The 16,826-nt window shown below is 41.8% G+C and overlaps 1 protein-coding gene across 4 annotated transcripts in view; it reads right to left on the bottom strand.

The window, feature by feature from the left end:
• ATP13A5 (ATPase 13A5) overlaps positions 1-16,826 on the bottom strand; it is a 103,809-nt gene that overhangs the window by 62,511 nt on the left and 24,472 nt on the right. For all 4 annotated transcript variants that reach the window (XM_070509171.1, XM_070509169.1, XM_070509170.1 and 1 more), the window contains 3 exons: positions 15,469-15,603; positions 5,594-5,666; positions 4,536-4,664 (listed from right to left, as the gene is read on the bottom strand). In XM_070509171.1, coding sequence (XP_070365272.1) covers positions 4,536-4,664; positions 5,594-5,666; positions 15,469-15,603 — 337 coding nt within the window. The remainder of the gene's footprint in view (positions 1-4,535; positions 4,665-5,593; positions 5,667-15,468; positions 15,604-16,826) is intronic.

The following is a 16,826-nucleotide window of genomic DNA, read 5'->3' as shown; positions in this document are numbered from 1 at the left end:
TGCCTTTGGGTCACAAAATATCAATCCATAATATATGCTTAGGCTGATATTAGTGTAAGTTTCTGCACACAAACAATGGGATCGGGTCAGGCAGGTGTTTATCAACCAGAGGTGGAAGTCATCTGGCGATCATGTTCCAGAGATAAGGTTCAAATGAGACGACTTTACACAGAGATGATTTTCAAGTCTCTTCCACATTATTCATGTACTAATAAGCAGTCTTGTGCTTGGCCTTTCTTGGAATCTCAAAAAAGGATGGATTTGCCTACAAAAGTGGTTCTAAGGAGGCTAGAGAGGGTTTCAGAAGGAAGTACATTCATCATCAACTGTTCAGGTGGCTTCTGGGACCTGGGGATCGTGGTCGTGTGAAACAGAGAGTCTCTTCCTTGTCCCCAATAAGCCAGATGCACCACATGGTGACAGTGTTTGAAATGCCATGTTCTTGTTTATTTATATTTCTGGGACAATTTGACTATAAACTGTTTGAGAGCAAGGGTCACTGCTCATTTATCTGGGTGACTCCAGCACACAACACAGTGCCTGGCAAACAGTAGGCATTTCTGAACCTTTGTGTAATAAGTGGATGAGTGAATGAATAAGTGAAAGAAAGGGAGAAGGGAATGAGACGAAGAAAGTGAAAAAGGAAGAGAGGAAAAAACCTGACCTATCAACTGATTATGAGCTTGGCTGACAGGATATAAATGTGAAGTAACTACTTAGGGAAAGTCCTGTATGTCCAACTCAGATGGCCCCATACTTCCCACGTGTACGTGTAAATTAAATCAGTAATTCTACTGAGTAGAGGAAGGGGATTGTGGCAGAGTGAAATCTAAGCCCCTCCCTCATAATTATCCCTAAGAGAATGAGCGGTCAGGACAGCAGTCCCCCATTATCCACAATAGCTACGTTCCAAGACCCCCAGTGGATGGCTGAAACCACAGATAGTATGGATTCCTGTACATACTCTGTTTTCTCCTGTACACACATACCTATGGTAAAGTTTAATTTATAAATAAGCCACAGCAAGAGAGTGACAACAATAACTAATAATGAAATAGAACAATTATAACAATATATTGTAACAATTTAGTGATAACAGGACAGGCACTGAGTGACTAGCAGTGGGCAGCCTACACAGTGTGGATACTCCGGACAAAGGGATGATTTCTGTCCTGGGCAGGATGGAGCAGGACAGAGTAGGACAGCACGAGATTTCATCAGGCTACTCAGATTGGTGCTCAATTTAAAACTTATGAAATGTTTATTTCTGGAATTTTCCGTTTAATATTTTCCAACCATGGTTAACCACCGGTCACTGAAACCACGGGAAGCGAAAGTGCAGATAAGGGGAAACACGTGTAGTTACAAGCCTGGGCTCTGAGGTCAAAATGCCTGGGTTTAAGTGTTTTATTTTCTTCATAGAACTTATAGCTGTTGGAAATTTATGTCTCTTACCTATTTTCATGTTTTCTGCCTTCCCACCAGAAGGTCAGTTCCATGAAGGCAGAAATCTTACCTGCTTTGTTCACTGCTGTCTCCCTAGCAGCTAGGAGAGTGTCTGTTCCATAAAAAGAGCTAATAAACATTTGTGGAATGAACGAATGAGCGAAAAAATAATGAACCCAAATCTCAGCTCCATTGCTTTTAAGCTGCGTGGCATTAGGCAAATTACTTACCCTCTCTGGGCCTTAGATTATAGAGTTATAATCTTATAGAGTTGGGGATTGAATGAAATAACATACGTAAAATGTTAGCACAGTGCCTAATACATATAGGAACTAAGAAAAATTAGCTACTGTGCTAAGAGAAAAATTCAAAATACTAATAGAATTTCCCCCACAGTACTCCCTTTTGCCTCTTGACCGCTTTGTGAGGAGGTAGACCGTGAAGGGGATCATTGCTCTAGGAGGCAGAAAAGAAGGAAAGAGGAGTTGATAACCGGCTTTTGGGTTTCAAAAGTCATTCTTAAGTTTGATCATGAATTTTAAGGACGACCTAAGAGTAAGAACAAAGCTGTTCCGTTAGCCACACCTTCTCTCTACTACTTTTCCAGCTAAATAAAAATCTCTGGACTGGGAGGTGGAGGAAGAATCCAAAGGAAACTTAGATATTGCATGTCCCTGAGAGAAGGGGCCTGCGCCACAGTAGCGTATGGAAATGTTCTAGAAGTTTGTGGAAACTGAGAGCAAAAGGCACCTGGGGCTGCCTCCTTCTCCAGTGCGTGTGCCTGGGACATTTCCCCAGCTCAGAGTGGAGTGGGAGCAACGGAAAGGAGAGCCGCCCTAGAGCAGAGGGCCCTCCCCAGTGCCCTGCACGGCTGCAGGTAGCCAGGCGAGGACTGGGAGGACCTGGTAACTGATGGAGACAGCTGTCTGACCTAGACCAGATACTTCACAGTGCAGCCTTTCAACAACGGCAAAATTTGGAGACCAAGTAAAATTGAGGCATAGTTATAAAATAAAGTTTCTTGCATAGTTGAGCTTATGGCAATAGGATGAGGCTAAGGAGATGAGGAGACGGAAGATCCTACAATGGGCATGTGCTATGCGTGGGAATACCCAGCAGGGGAAAAAGGTGATGAGGCCCCGAAGTTGAAGGCAGCGGCTTTGCCCATCTCAGCATCCTCCTCCTCATGCCTACGGTCCTTCACGTCTGGGAGCAGATGCCACCTCCAACTCTGCTTCTTTCACTTCCTAGCTGAGCAGCCCTGTTTTCTTTTGACGTGAGTTTCCTCATCTGTAATTTGGGTAGTATAATAGCTCCTGGTCTCTTTGGTTTTATGCTATGAGGAAGTAAGATATAAAAGTTGTTGCTATAGAGATGTAAATAAAGACTTCTATATATGCAAAGGGCTATTTTGCACATGGGGAAAAAAACAAGTGAGTCACAGTTGTGGACAAATGCTCTAGGAATACAGGTGCAGTTTCCAGAATCTGACTCTAATCTGATTGTTCAATCAGGATCCTTTTCACTAATATGCACATGAGCAGGAGGATCTACATAAGTTGTGTAATAAACTATTTAGAGCACGGAGGTACCTAGATTTTTTGAAGAAATCAATGAGAAAGAAATATATGTATTTCTGTTTCATGCATCTGTCTCTAAAATTGACTTTTATCAGCACTCAGATTACATAGATATTAATGCTGGTGACTTTATTTTTCTAGAAACAGACCCTAGGAAAAGCCACTTACCATTTAAGGTTATTTTAGGTCAATTTTGCACATTTGTTGAAAGGCAGCATTGTTTATTGTTTCTACTTCTCTGGAACTTTCTGAGTTTTCCTCAAAGTCTAGGCAAGAACAGTGTCCCCAAGTCAGCAGACCCAGGGGAGTGAACCCTGCTGTCTGTCCTCCCCTGATGTCTCATGGCCGTGCTCTCTGTCACCAATGAGAGAGGCCAGTCTTCATGGGCAGGCTGCGGGGAAATGCAAGACAGCTGATGCCTTTGAGTGGGGAGGACGGTTTGTCTTGGGCTTGAGGGTTGCACATTGGGTGCTATGGCAACATGCTGGATAAAGGATGTGATCAGTATGCAAATCCTCATCACTATCATTATAAGGCAGTTAGATTTCAACACATTAAAGAGGTATTTTGTAATTATATGGAACCGAGTTATGTTTACTACATTTTCTTGTCTCAATTTTAAATTAAGCAGACCCATTTTTAATGTGAAAGCTGCTCGTGTTGAACAGTTTAGGAATACGTAATGACTGGTAACATTTAAGTGATGGAAAAAAGTTGCGTGTGTGTCCTGTCTTTAGCCATTTGGAAACAGAAAAATGCAACAATTTATAAGCACAAAAGACAAATCATTTCTATTTTTGTGTTGCTATATAGTCTCTTCTTCTCCCATTACCATGTCCTATGCAATTTTTTGTTTGCCTAAAGAATATTTTATAAATAGTGTCTTACTAATGACACAAATTCAAGCGGACTTTTCAAAGTACAAATGACAAGGACAGATCAATCGTAACTAGAAAACTGGTTTTCTGCTCAGGGAGATCAGCTGGAGACACGATTCTGAAGAACAGAACTGTTACACTGCCTTTCCCAGAAAGGTGAACTTAGTCTCCTTCCCAGGGTAACCTGGGGCTCCGTTTCCCAACTATAGACTACAGGGCTGGAGAAATCCACGCTCTGCCAACTGTGAGAGTTGGTGGTTTGGGGTTGTGTTTTGTTTGGATAGGTGTAGAAACCATTCCCATATTTATAAAAAGATGTAGTGTTCTCACTGTCCTCTGAATCCAAAGCACCCCATGCGCCACACCCATCAGTTAATTAGTCACATGTTGTGTTACACTTTTATTCCAGTTCCGTATTTATCGTGGCTTGATTCTCATATTGTTAAATGTTTCCTGTTTGTATATAATGAGTCTCCATCTGCACAAATAGGTTGAGCATGTCTCCCTCCCCAATCTCTCACCATCTTAGCATGAGCCTGGTATAAAGCGGGTGAGTATATGTTGACCTGCTTTGCTAACACTTGGCCGAGATGTTGAGCAGGAAAGAGAAAGCTCCACAACAAGTGCCTACCTGTGAGCATGCCTTCATCCACCACACAGCTTCCATCAATCAGAACAGCATCACATGGCAATGAAACTTTGCCGGGAAGAGTAAGAATATCTCCGGGAACCAAGAGACGGGATTCCAGCTCCTGCAAACCTAGGCAAAACAAATTGTCCATGACTAGCTGAATTTTTCCTGTTTTTACCTAGGAATCAAAGTGGCTGAGAACTCTTATCAACCCGTTGGCCAAGAGCTACTCTGCATGCTGACCTGCTCCAGCCCCTTCCCACACGATCAGAAATTCCCAGAGACCCAGGATTAGGGAATTGATTCCTGGGCCATAGCAAAGGATTAGTTCAGCATCAAGATCCCATCTTGATCCTGGTACCTGGGACAGCGCTCTGCCCACAGAAGATACTCCTGGTCAATGAAGTGTCCCTTTGCTGCTGCCTACTCTCTTTGGCTGGGTTCCCCACCCTCCGTGGCACACTCTGTCCTTGGATTGGGGCCTAGTGTAAACCATCCAGACAGCTTTTGCTGCCCTGGGGTACAGCTCATCACTCCTTGCAGAGGGCTGTGGCCACTCTACCCCAGGCCAACTCAGAGCAAATGCCAGGTGTCCAGCCAGCCATCTACAAGCCTCCTGCAGGCCTAATTCTCAATGACAGATCAAAATGTAGGACGCAGGGTCTGTTTTGGAGGGTTTGTTGGGCAAATAAAATGCCTTAAGAAGACTTATCCAGTAACATTCAAGTGAGTGAAATATGGAGGGCAAAGGGAATTTGAAGTAACCTTGACATTGGATAGAAATGGTTCAATCAGGGCTAGACAAGATGAGGCATGCAAGGTACCCAGGGTGCAAAATTCAACAAAGCACTCACGTTCAGGGTCCTATAGGTACAGGTCAGCTTTGCATGCCGTTTCCCCCTTAAATTTTCCATCTTAGGTGACTCGTTTGCCTCACCTTAGCCCCAGTCCTGAATTCAATCAGAAAAGACTTTTTTCTCTTTAACTAATAACAACAAATGAGAACAATTCCACCCTGAAATATTAGGATGCTGAAGATGGCAGAGCATCTCACTTACCTTTGCCTTTTACGACGATTGTAACCCGGACTTTGTTGTGATCCTCCACAAGGTTGTGCAGCTTAACTGATTGCTACCAATTTAAAGTCAAAGTTTAAATATTAGATGTTCCATATTCTAAAAACCACATGATCTCAATAAAGTAAATGTTGAGCCTGATGTCACAGCCAAGCTGATTCTGGGCAAAGACTCAAGTTTCTCTTTTGATCTTCCTGCTTCCTTGACCCCAACCTCTACCCTACCCAACCCCCTGCTAGCAGCAGCAAATATGTTCATTAGTTCAATGCTATTTCAACTCCAGGAAAAATAGTGCCCAGCCGCTGCACCCCAAAGACCTAGGCAAAGGCACCGAGGTTTCACTTCTGGAGGATGCACGATTAGACGAGGAAGAACAAGACCACAAATAGGTTACTTCCCCTCTCCGTGCCTCTGTTTCTCTGTCTGTAAAACGGCAAAGCTGAATTTGATCTGTGAGTGGCTTTCCATTGCAAAAGCCTGTGAATATTTGCATTGTTTTCGATTGTATGTGGGACAGCCATTTCCTCCTTTATGACCTGGTAGATTTGCATGTTGAGTAAGTCTGCAGACTGGAGTTACGCTGCACTGTTTGGAATCCTGGTGCTACCACCTATAACTTATTTAGCTGTTTAACTTCCTTCTCCTCATCTGGAAGTGGAGACAATAACAGTATTTATTTCATGGGGTTGTTTCAAGTTCGCTAGTGCTTATCTTAGTTATCCCTTCAGATAATACTCATTACTGTGGTAAGAACTCAATGAGTGTTAATGATTAATAAGAAAGCTGTTGTTGAAAAAACAATTGTCTGAGAACATCAGTTGGAAAGAATCACTTGAGGTAGAATTCATTGAGATATGACTTGTGCAAAGCGGAGGGAAGAGAAGCAGCCTGGGGAAGTGGAGACAGTATCTCGTAGGCGAACTCAGAGGACAAGGCAGAGGTGTCCACACAATTCCCCAGACTGACAGTAGGGGGCGCCATCAGCTGGAGAGAGTGGGATGCTGGGCCAGCTGGAGCATCACCGGCTGGCTCTGCCCCTCTCTCTATAGATGTCAGTTACTTGGGTACCATTAAGTGGAGAGGTCTGAATACTGTCAGCGGTACTTAAATACAGCTTAACCCCATTCAGATATAAAACATTTCCTTTTAGATGTTACAGTAAATTATTTTTATCTGTTCTGTTGATGATTTTTAATGTTACAAATGTCACCAGGCTAAGACAAGCATTACACACAATTATGCAACTTTCCTCTTGAGAGAACATAATGAATTCAATGTTAATATTTACACAGAACAATTTATTATTTATTTCAGTTTTGCTTGAAAAGGTAAACTTCAATCATTTGGATCAATTGAGTGGAAGAAGTGATATTACTATTGGCACGTATTCATTGCCCTAACTTGACTTCCTGAGGCATGCCTGTTGGGGCTCCATTTTAATGATGGATAACAATGAGAAAGTCAGCCGTGATTCTGTGGCAAGAACACTGGATTTAGTCAGGATTCCCGAGTTGTAGGTCTGGCTTACCCACTAACCAGCCATGTACCCGTATATAGGAAATTTCACCTTATAAGTTAGTTGTTTCCTTTGTAAACAGATGACATTGAATTGGATCATTTTCAAGTTCCCTTCAACCTCTAAAATGACATGATATTGATTTATTTTGCATACCAGAGACTTATTCATAACCCACCACTTCGTAGAAGAAATATCTAAAGTATATAAATGACTCAAATTATTATTATTTTTAAGCAGTTTAGAACATTAAGAGGCTACTGTGTGTCAGGCACTGTCGTAGGCCCTTGGAATATATTGCTTGATTTTTTTAATCCTCAAAATAATCCTACGATGAAAATGTTATTCTCCCCAATGCATATAAACAAAGCAAAACCAAAAAAAACTGGGACTTAAAATGACTTAGTAACTTGCCCACAGCCATTTACTTACTAAGGATTAAGATCAACCATCAAACTCAGTCAATCTCATCCGACTCTCAAGCCTTTTCTGTTGACGAATTTGTTCTCTGAAAGTGCTTGAAAACAGCTTTTTTCCTTTAAGAAGATAAACATCCTTCTTTATAAATTTCTTTAAGTTCTTTTCTTGCATTGGCAAACTCTCTTCGTCAATGCCGTGATAACTTCAGCCTAGCTTAAGAGGATGATAATCAACACATTTGCAAGTAGTGAAGTAGGAGTTAATAATGCTTGACTGTAATTCTCAAAACTCATTATGGCAGAAAGCTGGCTTTGTTTATCACACTTGGCATTCCGTGTAGCCCTCCACGCTTCCGTGCCTTTGCTCAAGCTATTCCCTAGAATGTTCACCCTGGTTTTCTACTAGCAAGTTTCTGATCCTTCACATAAAGCCTGCTCGAATGTCACCTCCGCACCATGAATCCCTAACATCCCCAGGAAGAATTAATTGTTCTGCTTTCTCCATTTCCATGTGCATTACCGTACTGATCACATTCCATTACAGCTAGCTGTTTTCTTGTGAGATGTCCCCTGCATGTCAGGCGGTTCAAAGAAGGGACCGTGTATTCATCTATGTATCCCTGTGGTCTCTCACATAGTAGGCCCTCAGCAAATATCTGTTTAATACAACTGAATTATTCTACTCTTCCTAACGACACTGGAGTAGGATAATGTAAGCATCCTCTTTGAGCTAATATGCTCAGAAACTCTACAAACACAGGTTTCTATGACAACCAACCAGCTAGGAGAAAGCAAATGCTTGATGCTTGTCATGATTTCCAAGCTCGCTGCCTGATTTTCATTAGGCTCCCTCTGGTGTCTCCAGTCCCTGTTCAGTGGGACCAGGATCAATTTCCAAGTCTAATTTGCATATTGTTATTATTCAGCATCTGTTGCTGTGTGTCCTTGTGTTTGCTGTGGCTGGATTTCCTCTGGAGATAAGTAATGAGAGCATCCACTCAGGTGTCTCTTGAGCCAGACTCACTCCTGAGTGGAGGCAAAGCACCATGGGCCTGGTACGCTCAGCGCTATTGCTAGCAGCCGCCAGTGGAGTCAGCAACGGAGGGTGCAATACAACTCCACGTAAACAGAGCTGAGTGCCAAGGTTCGCACCTATGCCTATACCAGGCTTGTTAGAAAGGGACTGCAGCGGGTCTTTCTTGGCTTAGGCAAGGTAAGCTGTCTCTGTGCGGCATGACCTGGGCTAGAATACATGAAGGAAGATAGCTTATTTCTACTCCTGTGCACAGCTCCCCTCTTAGTTTTCAAAAGCATGGCTCTGTTTAGCTAAATTGGCAATTCAGTGAAATGGTGAATATCGACGTGGCTCAACAGGAGGAATTGGAGAGGCGGTACAAGCTCCTTCTTCCATTCCTGCCAACCTGCTTCCTCTGATCTGCTTTCTGTTGTATAAAATTATCAAACCATCATTTACTGCTGCAAGGAAGCTCTCGGGTCACTTTGAGATTCTGCTCAATGGGACAGTGTGTAGTGCTTGACTTGGAGTCAGGAAACCCGGGGCTGTGGTCCGCTGCCACTGTTCCTAGGTGAGCCCCTCCTGATCGCCCGTCCCTCCCTCTCAGGGCATGGGAGGATAAACAATCGTATGTGTGTCACTTTACAGTTTGCCAGGCCCCGCACAAGCACATACATCATGGATGTGGGAGCCCACTGTAAACTGTAAAGTGCTAGGCAGATATTGATCATTGAGGATGTATGATTTAAACTGCAAAGATACAGTTTCAGGAAGCTGGCCCATTTTGTATAGTGTTACAAGATGCCTTAAAGGTTGGGTCAGATAAGCTTCTATTAGCAAATACTGTCTGCTAATGGAATAAATGTCTGTCCTCTGATCCCTTTTCTTCTTTCTAAAGAAATCTTTTGCAATACTGCCATTAAGTCTGAAGTTCCATTTCTGTCATTGTTTTGAGCAAAGGCATTTAAGGATTCTGTTAAGATGCAGAACCTGAATGTTTAAATTCCATTAAGGATTTTAAAATGAATATTAAATGAATTATAAATAGATAAAACAGAGAATATCTAATTTTGGAAGAGGAGAACTTTATAAGCAAAACAGGAAACCTAGAAATCATAAAGTAAAGAGAAACCTATTTGACTATACATATTTTTTTTCAAAGATTTTATTTTTTTCCTTTTTCTCCCCAAAGTCCCCCGGTACATAGTTGCATATTCTTCATTGTTGGTCCTTCTAGTTGTGGCATGTGGGACGCTGCCTCAGCGTGGTTTGATGAGTAGTGCCATGTCCGTGCCCAGGATTCGAACCAACAAAACACTGGGCTGCCTGTAGTGGAGTGCACAAAATTGACCACTCAGCCACGGGGCCAGCCCCTGACTATACATATTTTTAAATGTCTGGCAAAAGTCAAGGTCAAGAGAAAAAAGATAGAAAAATAAAACTTTTCCACGTATATAATGGATATGAAGTATAGTAAATAGAAAAGAAAAATGAAAATCTCTTAGACAAAGGAAAATGTGTCTAATCTCACTAGTAATCAGGGAACCATAAACTAAAACATCCAGGAGATGCAATTTTTAAAAATATATTAGATTGATAAAATTTTAAATATCAATATAGAAAATGAAATGCTGGTGAGGAGCTTGGGCAGTGGGTACTTTCATACGTTGCTGGTAGGAGAAGGAATTGTTTAATTTGGGAAAAATGATATAGCAGCATCTATTAACATCCAAAATAGACATATCCTTTGATACAGCAACCTGAGTTTGGCTGCTTTGCTAAAAAAAACCCACAAACACTAATATGTAAGGACATACCTATAGTGTAGTTATGTTTAATTCAATATATTTGCAGTGGCAAAAATTGGGAGGAAACCCCTTATTTTTCATAAATAAGAAAATGGTTTAATAAATCATGGTATGCCATGGAATATCACACCATTATTTTTAAACATGATTTAGAATTATTTGTTTACATGGTGGGTGGCCATTACATAGCATGTAAGTGGAAAACACAAGTTCCAAATTAATGTACATAGTAAGATCCTGTTTTAATAAAATGTGATATTAAATATATAAATAAATCTCCATATAAACTTGGATTTCTGTGCATCTAATAGAATAAAAAGTGTGAAAAAATATGTTCAGCTCATGGTGACAGTAATAAATAAATGATGTCCTTGGAATCTTAGTGTTTGAATTTGTCCTTTGTTGGATTCCCTTACAACATAGATCTTAAGCCTTTAGAATGTTTAACAATCACCTGTTATGAAACCGTTAAAAGTGCAGATTCCCGTCATTACCCTGGATTTTTTTTTTTTTGAGAAAGATTAGCCGTAAGCTAACATCTGCCAATCCTCCTCTATTTGCTGAGGAAGACTGGCCCTGAGCTAAATTGATGCCCATCTTCCTCTATTTTTTATGTCGGACACCTGCCACAGCATGGCTTGACAAGTGGTGCCTAAGTGTGCGGCTGGGATCTGAACCGGCGAACCCCGGGCGACCAAAGCAGAGCTTGTGAACTTAACCGCTGTGCCACTGGGCTGGCCTCACCCTGGGTGTTTTGATTTAATGGGTCAAGAGCTCAGGAATCTCAAGTAATTCTCTTATGGAAACATTGCCCTCTGAAGTGTAGAATCAAATCTAATTTTTCTACAACCCTTCCCCAAACTCCTACATAGGAATTTCTATATTTCTTTTCGATTTCCTTAAAGAAAGCTATGCCTGAGTTTCAAATGAAGAAATGGACATGGTAAAGGAACTTTAAAAGAGTAACTGAAATTTGTCATAAACATAGATGGGAAATGTGTAGGATAAAGACAGTATTTAAGCCTTAATAAAAGCATTATTAAATAAAGTATTATTTAAGGGAAATATGTGGGAACCTACTAGTTGGCAGGAACACCATATTTACTTGAGACTCATTGATTGCAAATAACAGAAACTTGTTAAGCTGGTTTAAGCTGAAGACAAGAATTTGTGAGGAGGCAGGGCTGTCTCAGGGAACCCAAGTTGGGAAGTGCAGCCAGGTCCCCCGAGACTCTGAAAAGAAACAGGACATACTATGAGGAGCAGGTGATTCTCTCTATCTCTGTTGGACTCTGTCCCGCTCCTCTCTGTGTCTCACGGTGTATTTCATTCATTCTTTTGCTCTCTTTCTCTGCAGAAGTTTTTTCTCTGCTTGTCCAGGCACAGAGATCAAGGGTGGCCACCTCGGTGCCAGCTCCACATCACTTCTCAGATCACATTCCTAACAGAGTATGCCCAGCAGCTTCAAGCCCTTATTCTAGGATCCCAGGCAAAAAGCTATGTTGGCATCACCCCTGTTTATGGATTGGCTTCCCCTGCGTCAGGTGCCTCCTGTTCCAGCTAACTGTGCCAGCAGAGGGAGAGAGCCACAAGGAACAAAGTAGTTTCAGGTTGCCACAGCTCTGGGTGTGCCCAATTCCCAGAGAAGAGGAGTGAGGGTGGAGCACTTGCCCTCAAATATGTATGTACTACATTCCATATCTGTCAGAGAAAAGGAAGCTGGAGAGAGTAACCCAAGTTGCTGGGTCCAGCCTCTTGGCAAAGTACCTCTGTACTTTATGTCCTTGGGTCCCATGCGTTACTGGTGCATATTTATAGTATATACCTTTTGTACTTGAGGTGGTTTAAATAGGTTTCTATTATTTGTACCTATCATGACTGAGCAGTTTAGTTACTAGTGATAGTTACTCCAACACCTGCAGGAATCAACTCCAGCCTGCAACACATGCTCCCAGATTGCCAGTGGCCAGAAATAAAGTTTTCAAGGGCTCTTTTCTCATGTCTTTTGATGACCCTGGTGAAACAGGATCCTAAAAAGGTGGAACCTAAAAAAACCAGAGTTTCACCTCTACCATTTACAGCTGAGGAAACTGAGGCCCAGGGAGGACTCTCCAGGGAGAGTCCCCAGCGTCACACAATGAGTGAGTCAGTGATTGTTGGAAGCCATGTCCTGGGATGTTCGATGTTACCTCCTTGCTCAAATTATAGGACCCCTCCCTTCAACCTTTGTGCCCCTCCCAGCCTTTCATCACCTACTTTCCCCATTCCAGAAATAATGATAAAGACAGCAATGTCAGTGATAATAAGAACTAATAATTTGTGAGTGCCTACTATGTAGTAGGAACACAAGTGTCTGAAATTCATTATTTCATCTCATTTTTTGGACTATAACATCAAACGCACACAAACGCACATCAAGTAACAAATAGTGTCAAGTTATACAAATAGAGTGGTAAGAGGGAGGTTTGAACTTGATAAGATTATCCGGCCCAAAGTTGTCAGAGGGTTCTGTATTTTCCCTCTGAACACTGAGATGGCTTGTGATGATATTTCCTGGTCATTGTGTGTAACATTTTCCCAATAGATTGAAGCACACGGGGGAAGGAACTACATTCACAAGGTTTGACTTAAGCCAAAAAGCATATGAGTGGCTTGCAGGTGTCAAGTTAGATATTCGATTACTGCAAAGATTTCTCAAAAACCAGAAACTAGAAGTTCGACTTGGGGGCTTCATATTACATACCTTTCTCAAATGACCAAGGGAAAAGTTTGGGACACTGTAATTTCCTACCGTGACTAAGGGGAACATGTCAGATTTTTCATTGTCCTGGCGTCTGTTTTCATGCGTTTGCTCAAATGCCCAGAGATCACCAGAAGGACAGTCACACTTCCCCCTGACTTGGCAGCCAGACAGAAAGTGTTTGCCACCATCAAAGGCAGGTTACTGGTCACTGTTAGTATTTTTGTGATTTAAGTTAGTTCATGAAGAAACACACTCGGGCACTCATTTACAAAAAAGCAAAAAACCAAAAACAAATGAACAAAACAAAGGCCTTCCAGGCCTCACTCCCTAGCTCAAAGTGTCTTCATTCATTTAACTTTTCATTTTTAGATCCTGTTTCCTAACTCTTTAAATACATATTGCCTTACTTTCATTTCTCATCGAAGGCTTTGTAACTCAAAATTTGTAGGATCTAAAACCAGATAAAAAGCCAGTATTAGACCTAATGTTTGCTGAGTGATGAAATAGAGAAGGAGCAAAATTCTCTTCCAGCTGGGCTTGCTTAAACACCCGCATGTCTGCCTTACTGACACGTGCCCAGAGTCTACCCAACCGACAGCTAGGATTCACCTCTCCTCTCATACTCACGTTAGACTCTCAGCCCCAGCTCTGATGCTACTTTGCAAAGGGCTTTCTGCTAAGAAAATACTGCACATGCAGAAGAGTTTCATGTTATGAGGAGCCACAACCCCCGACTCTGTCACAAACCCACTTGATGACCTGGAACAAGCTCCGTGTGTCTTAGTCTCCCCCTCTCCAGATGAAATATGAAGTTTGAGACTTGATGGTTTCAACAGTTCACTGGAGTTGATGGCCTGACACAAGTACCCACCGTGTCTAAAAAGCTAATTCCACAGTCAAGTTCATAAAAGTATGCAACCAATACAGTGAGACTTCCTTTAGGGGTTGCCTCGTGATTCAGTCTGATGAATCTTAAGCAAAGTAATAGAACGTTTTCTAGAAAGATGCTGTGGGGAGCTGAGACTTAGAGGATCTGTGGAGTTACAAGTAGCAGTCAGCTAAATTCTATTTCAGAATGTGTTGTTATATCACTTATAAGACTGATTTTTTTAAGAAGGAAGATTTTCACTGGCTATAAGATGAACAATGATGGTGAGAGAAGGAAAGGTTATGAACTATGAACCTACTATCACCTGTGAGAAGAGTTTACATTACAAAGGAGTCTAGGAATTAGCAAGACAGCCTAAGAGGGGCTTCAGGAGTGAAGGGAAATGGGAAGCTCTTAAAAACCATGTTCTGATTAAGGCTGTGCTTACATGAGAGACAGAGGAAGCATCTAGTGCAAACTAAACTGGAGTCCACGGTGGGAGAACATTTAGGAACAAGGGAAAATAGCGTATCTTGCAATGTGAAGGAACATAGATTGAAGAACCGAATCAAAAGAGCTTGAAGAAAGAGGGTTTGGAGACAGATGAAAGCACGTAAGCACCGCCATCTTCTGCTTCCAGCTGGGCCAACCAGGATCTTTCGGGGGATATTGATATGGACGCTAGTAAAGAGAAGACCTCTCCCTTCATCTGAGATCATGGGCCCTGAAGTCATATATCCCTGAGACTGCTCTAGGGCCGTCTTTGTCAGTACAGAGAGTCTCTATCTGGGTATAAAGACCATATATAGTAAAACATTTCTCAAACCATGATTACTAGAAAAGTGATCACACATTTGGATGGTGTGGTAATATCAAATTGCTAAAAAAATTTACAAACGCCTACTCTCGTACTTATTGTATCACAGACAGATAACCAGCACCAGTCCGCAGACCATACTTTCAGCAGCACTGTGGTAAAGCAGGGTTAAGAGATAAAGAGAAACAGATTCCTAATCATTATTGGAGTGTCTGGATCCATCCATGGCCAAAGTAAAACAAACACCCCTGAAATGGCTTATATAAGTTACTTAATTTAGATCAAGTTGGGTTTCTACCACTTCAAACTGAAAGAGTCTTGACTAAAATGCACGGTTAGGCTGCTGCCCCTCCTAAAACTACGGCCAGCCTCATTAATCCATCACAGTATCTTCCCCACCATACTCAGACACGGCCCCAGAGTCCTTCTAAATATAGTATTCAGGGCAGCCTTCAGTCGATAATCAGAGTTTGCGGACATTTGAATCTCCTTGGTATTCCCGAAGCCCTCTTCCTGAGATTCCACTTTTAGTAAGCCCTTGATTTGTTGGGTTTTTTTGTTACGACTTATGTTTAACAAAGCAACTCCTTGCTCTTAATGGAAATTCTGTAGGTTTTGTTTCTCTTGCAGCCGAAAGCTAAATAGAATCCAACTGTGATTTCAGCTCTTACCTGTCGCAGATCATACACACTTAAGGCAATGGAGATAATGGTCAAGATGATGATGGCCACAGAGTATTCTAGGTAACCTTGAGACAGCCACAAAGTTAGAGTAAAGGCTTGGAACACATAGAATGGATTTAAAACCTGCAGGTGCAAAGACAGCATTTAGGTCACTTGCATGGAACTTAGTGGCAGTCAAGATGATGTCATTTCTTTATAGACTGGTTTTTCCAATTTTTTACAACATACAACAATCTCTAATATTTAAAAATTCACTTTGAACTCCCTTAATTTTGGTGGGGACAATGTCAAGCACATAGGATGTAACATGGTGGAAGCAAAATTATTTTAAGCACTCAGAGCTATGCCCACAAACCCACCATTCTTATTTACTCTGAATTTTCAAAACTATTTTACCAATAACAAAAATCCAACAATTTACCTTTTTAAATAGATTTACCCATAATGGAGGAGACACGTGATTCAGTTTCTTTTTAAAACATAGTTCAATTTTGAACATTTTTATTGCAGGTTTCTTTGTTACATGATCACACACCACAGACTTAGTCAAGTTGTACAACGAAAATTAAAGATTCGACGTTTATCCAGGTTATTTAAAAATAATATACTCTTTGCGTCACAGGCCTTAGCAAGATCCTCTGAGGTTCAGTCAAGTCAGCACGGGCCTTGCCTTAAACAAGGAGGAGGAGTGAAGGAGGAGGAGTGAAGAGAAAGGCCTTACCCGAAGCTGCAGTGAAAACCATGGCAGGATGGATCCTCAGCCCCCAAGCTGGTCGCCATGCAGGTATTTTTGGTAATACCATCAACTTTTTTTATTCTCTCATTTCCCCCATTTTGATCCTGCTGACGCCACTATTTTTTTTTTTTTTTTAGGAAGATCAGCCCTGAGCTAACATCTGCTGCCAATCCGCCTCTTTTTGCTGAGGAAGGCTGGCCCTGACTAACATCCGTGCTCATCTTCCTTACTTTATATGTGGGGTGCCTACCACAGCATGGCTTGCCACGTGGTGCCAGGTCAGCACCCAGGATCCGAACCGGGGGAACTCCGGGCCGACAAAGGGGAACGCGGGCACTTAACTGCTGTACCACTGGGCCGGCCCCTGACTCCACTACTAATACTAATAGCAGAGAGGGGAACCTGAGGGAGCTGGAGAAGCTCACGTGATATACACGCATAGTATGAGTTAAAGAGCTCGCCTCAGCAGTGCAACGATTCTTTTCTTGGTGAAGTGCTCTCTATGATTATTATGAATTAGATGAAATATTACCTAAAACACTGCCACTCTTTCTTACCTCTACTTTCTATAATTCTCTAATACATTAAATAAACTTCTACTTTAGTCCTA

This window comes from Equus asinus, chromosome 5 (genome assembly GCF_041296235.1).
Source record: "Equus asinus isolate D_3611 breed Donkey chromosome 5, EquAss-T2T_v2, whole genome shotgun sequence".
Lineage (NCBI taxonomy): Eukaryota > Metazoa > Chordata > Mammalia > Perissodactyla > Equidae > Equus > Equus asinus.
The sequence above is the reverse complement of the archived record's forward strand: the minus strand, read 5'-3'. Positions and strand labels throughout refer to the sequence as shown.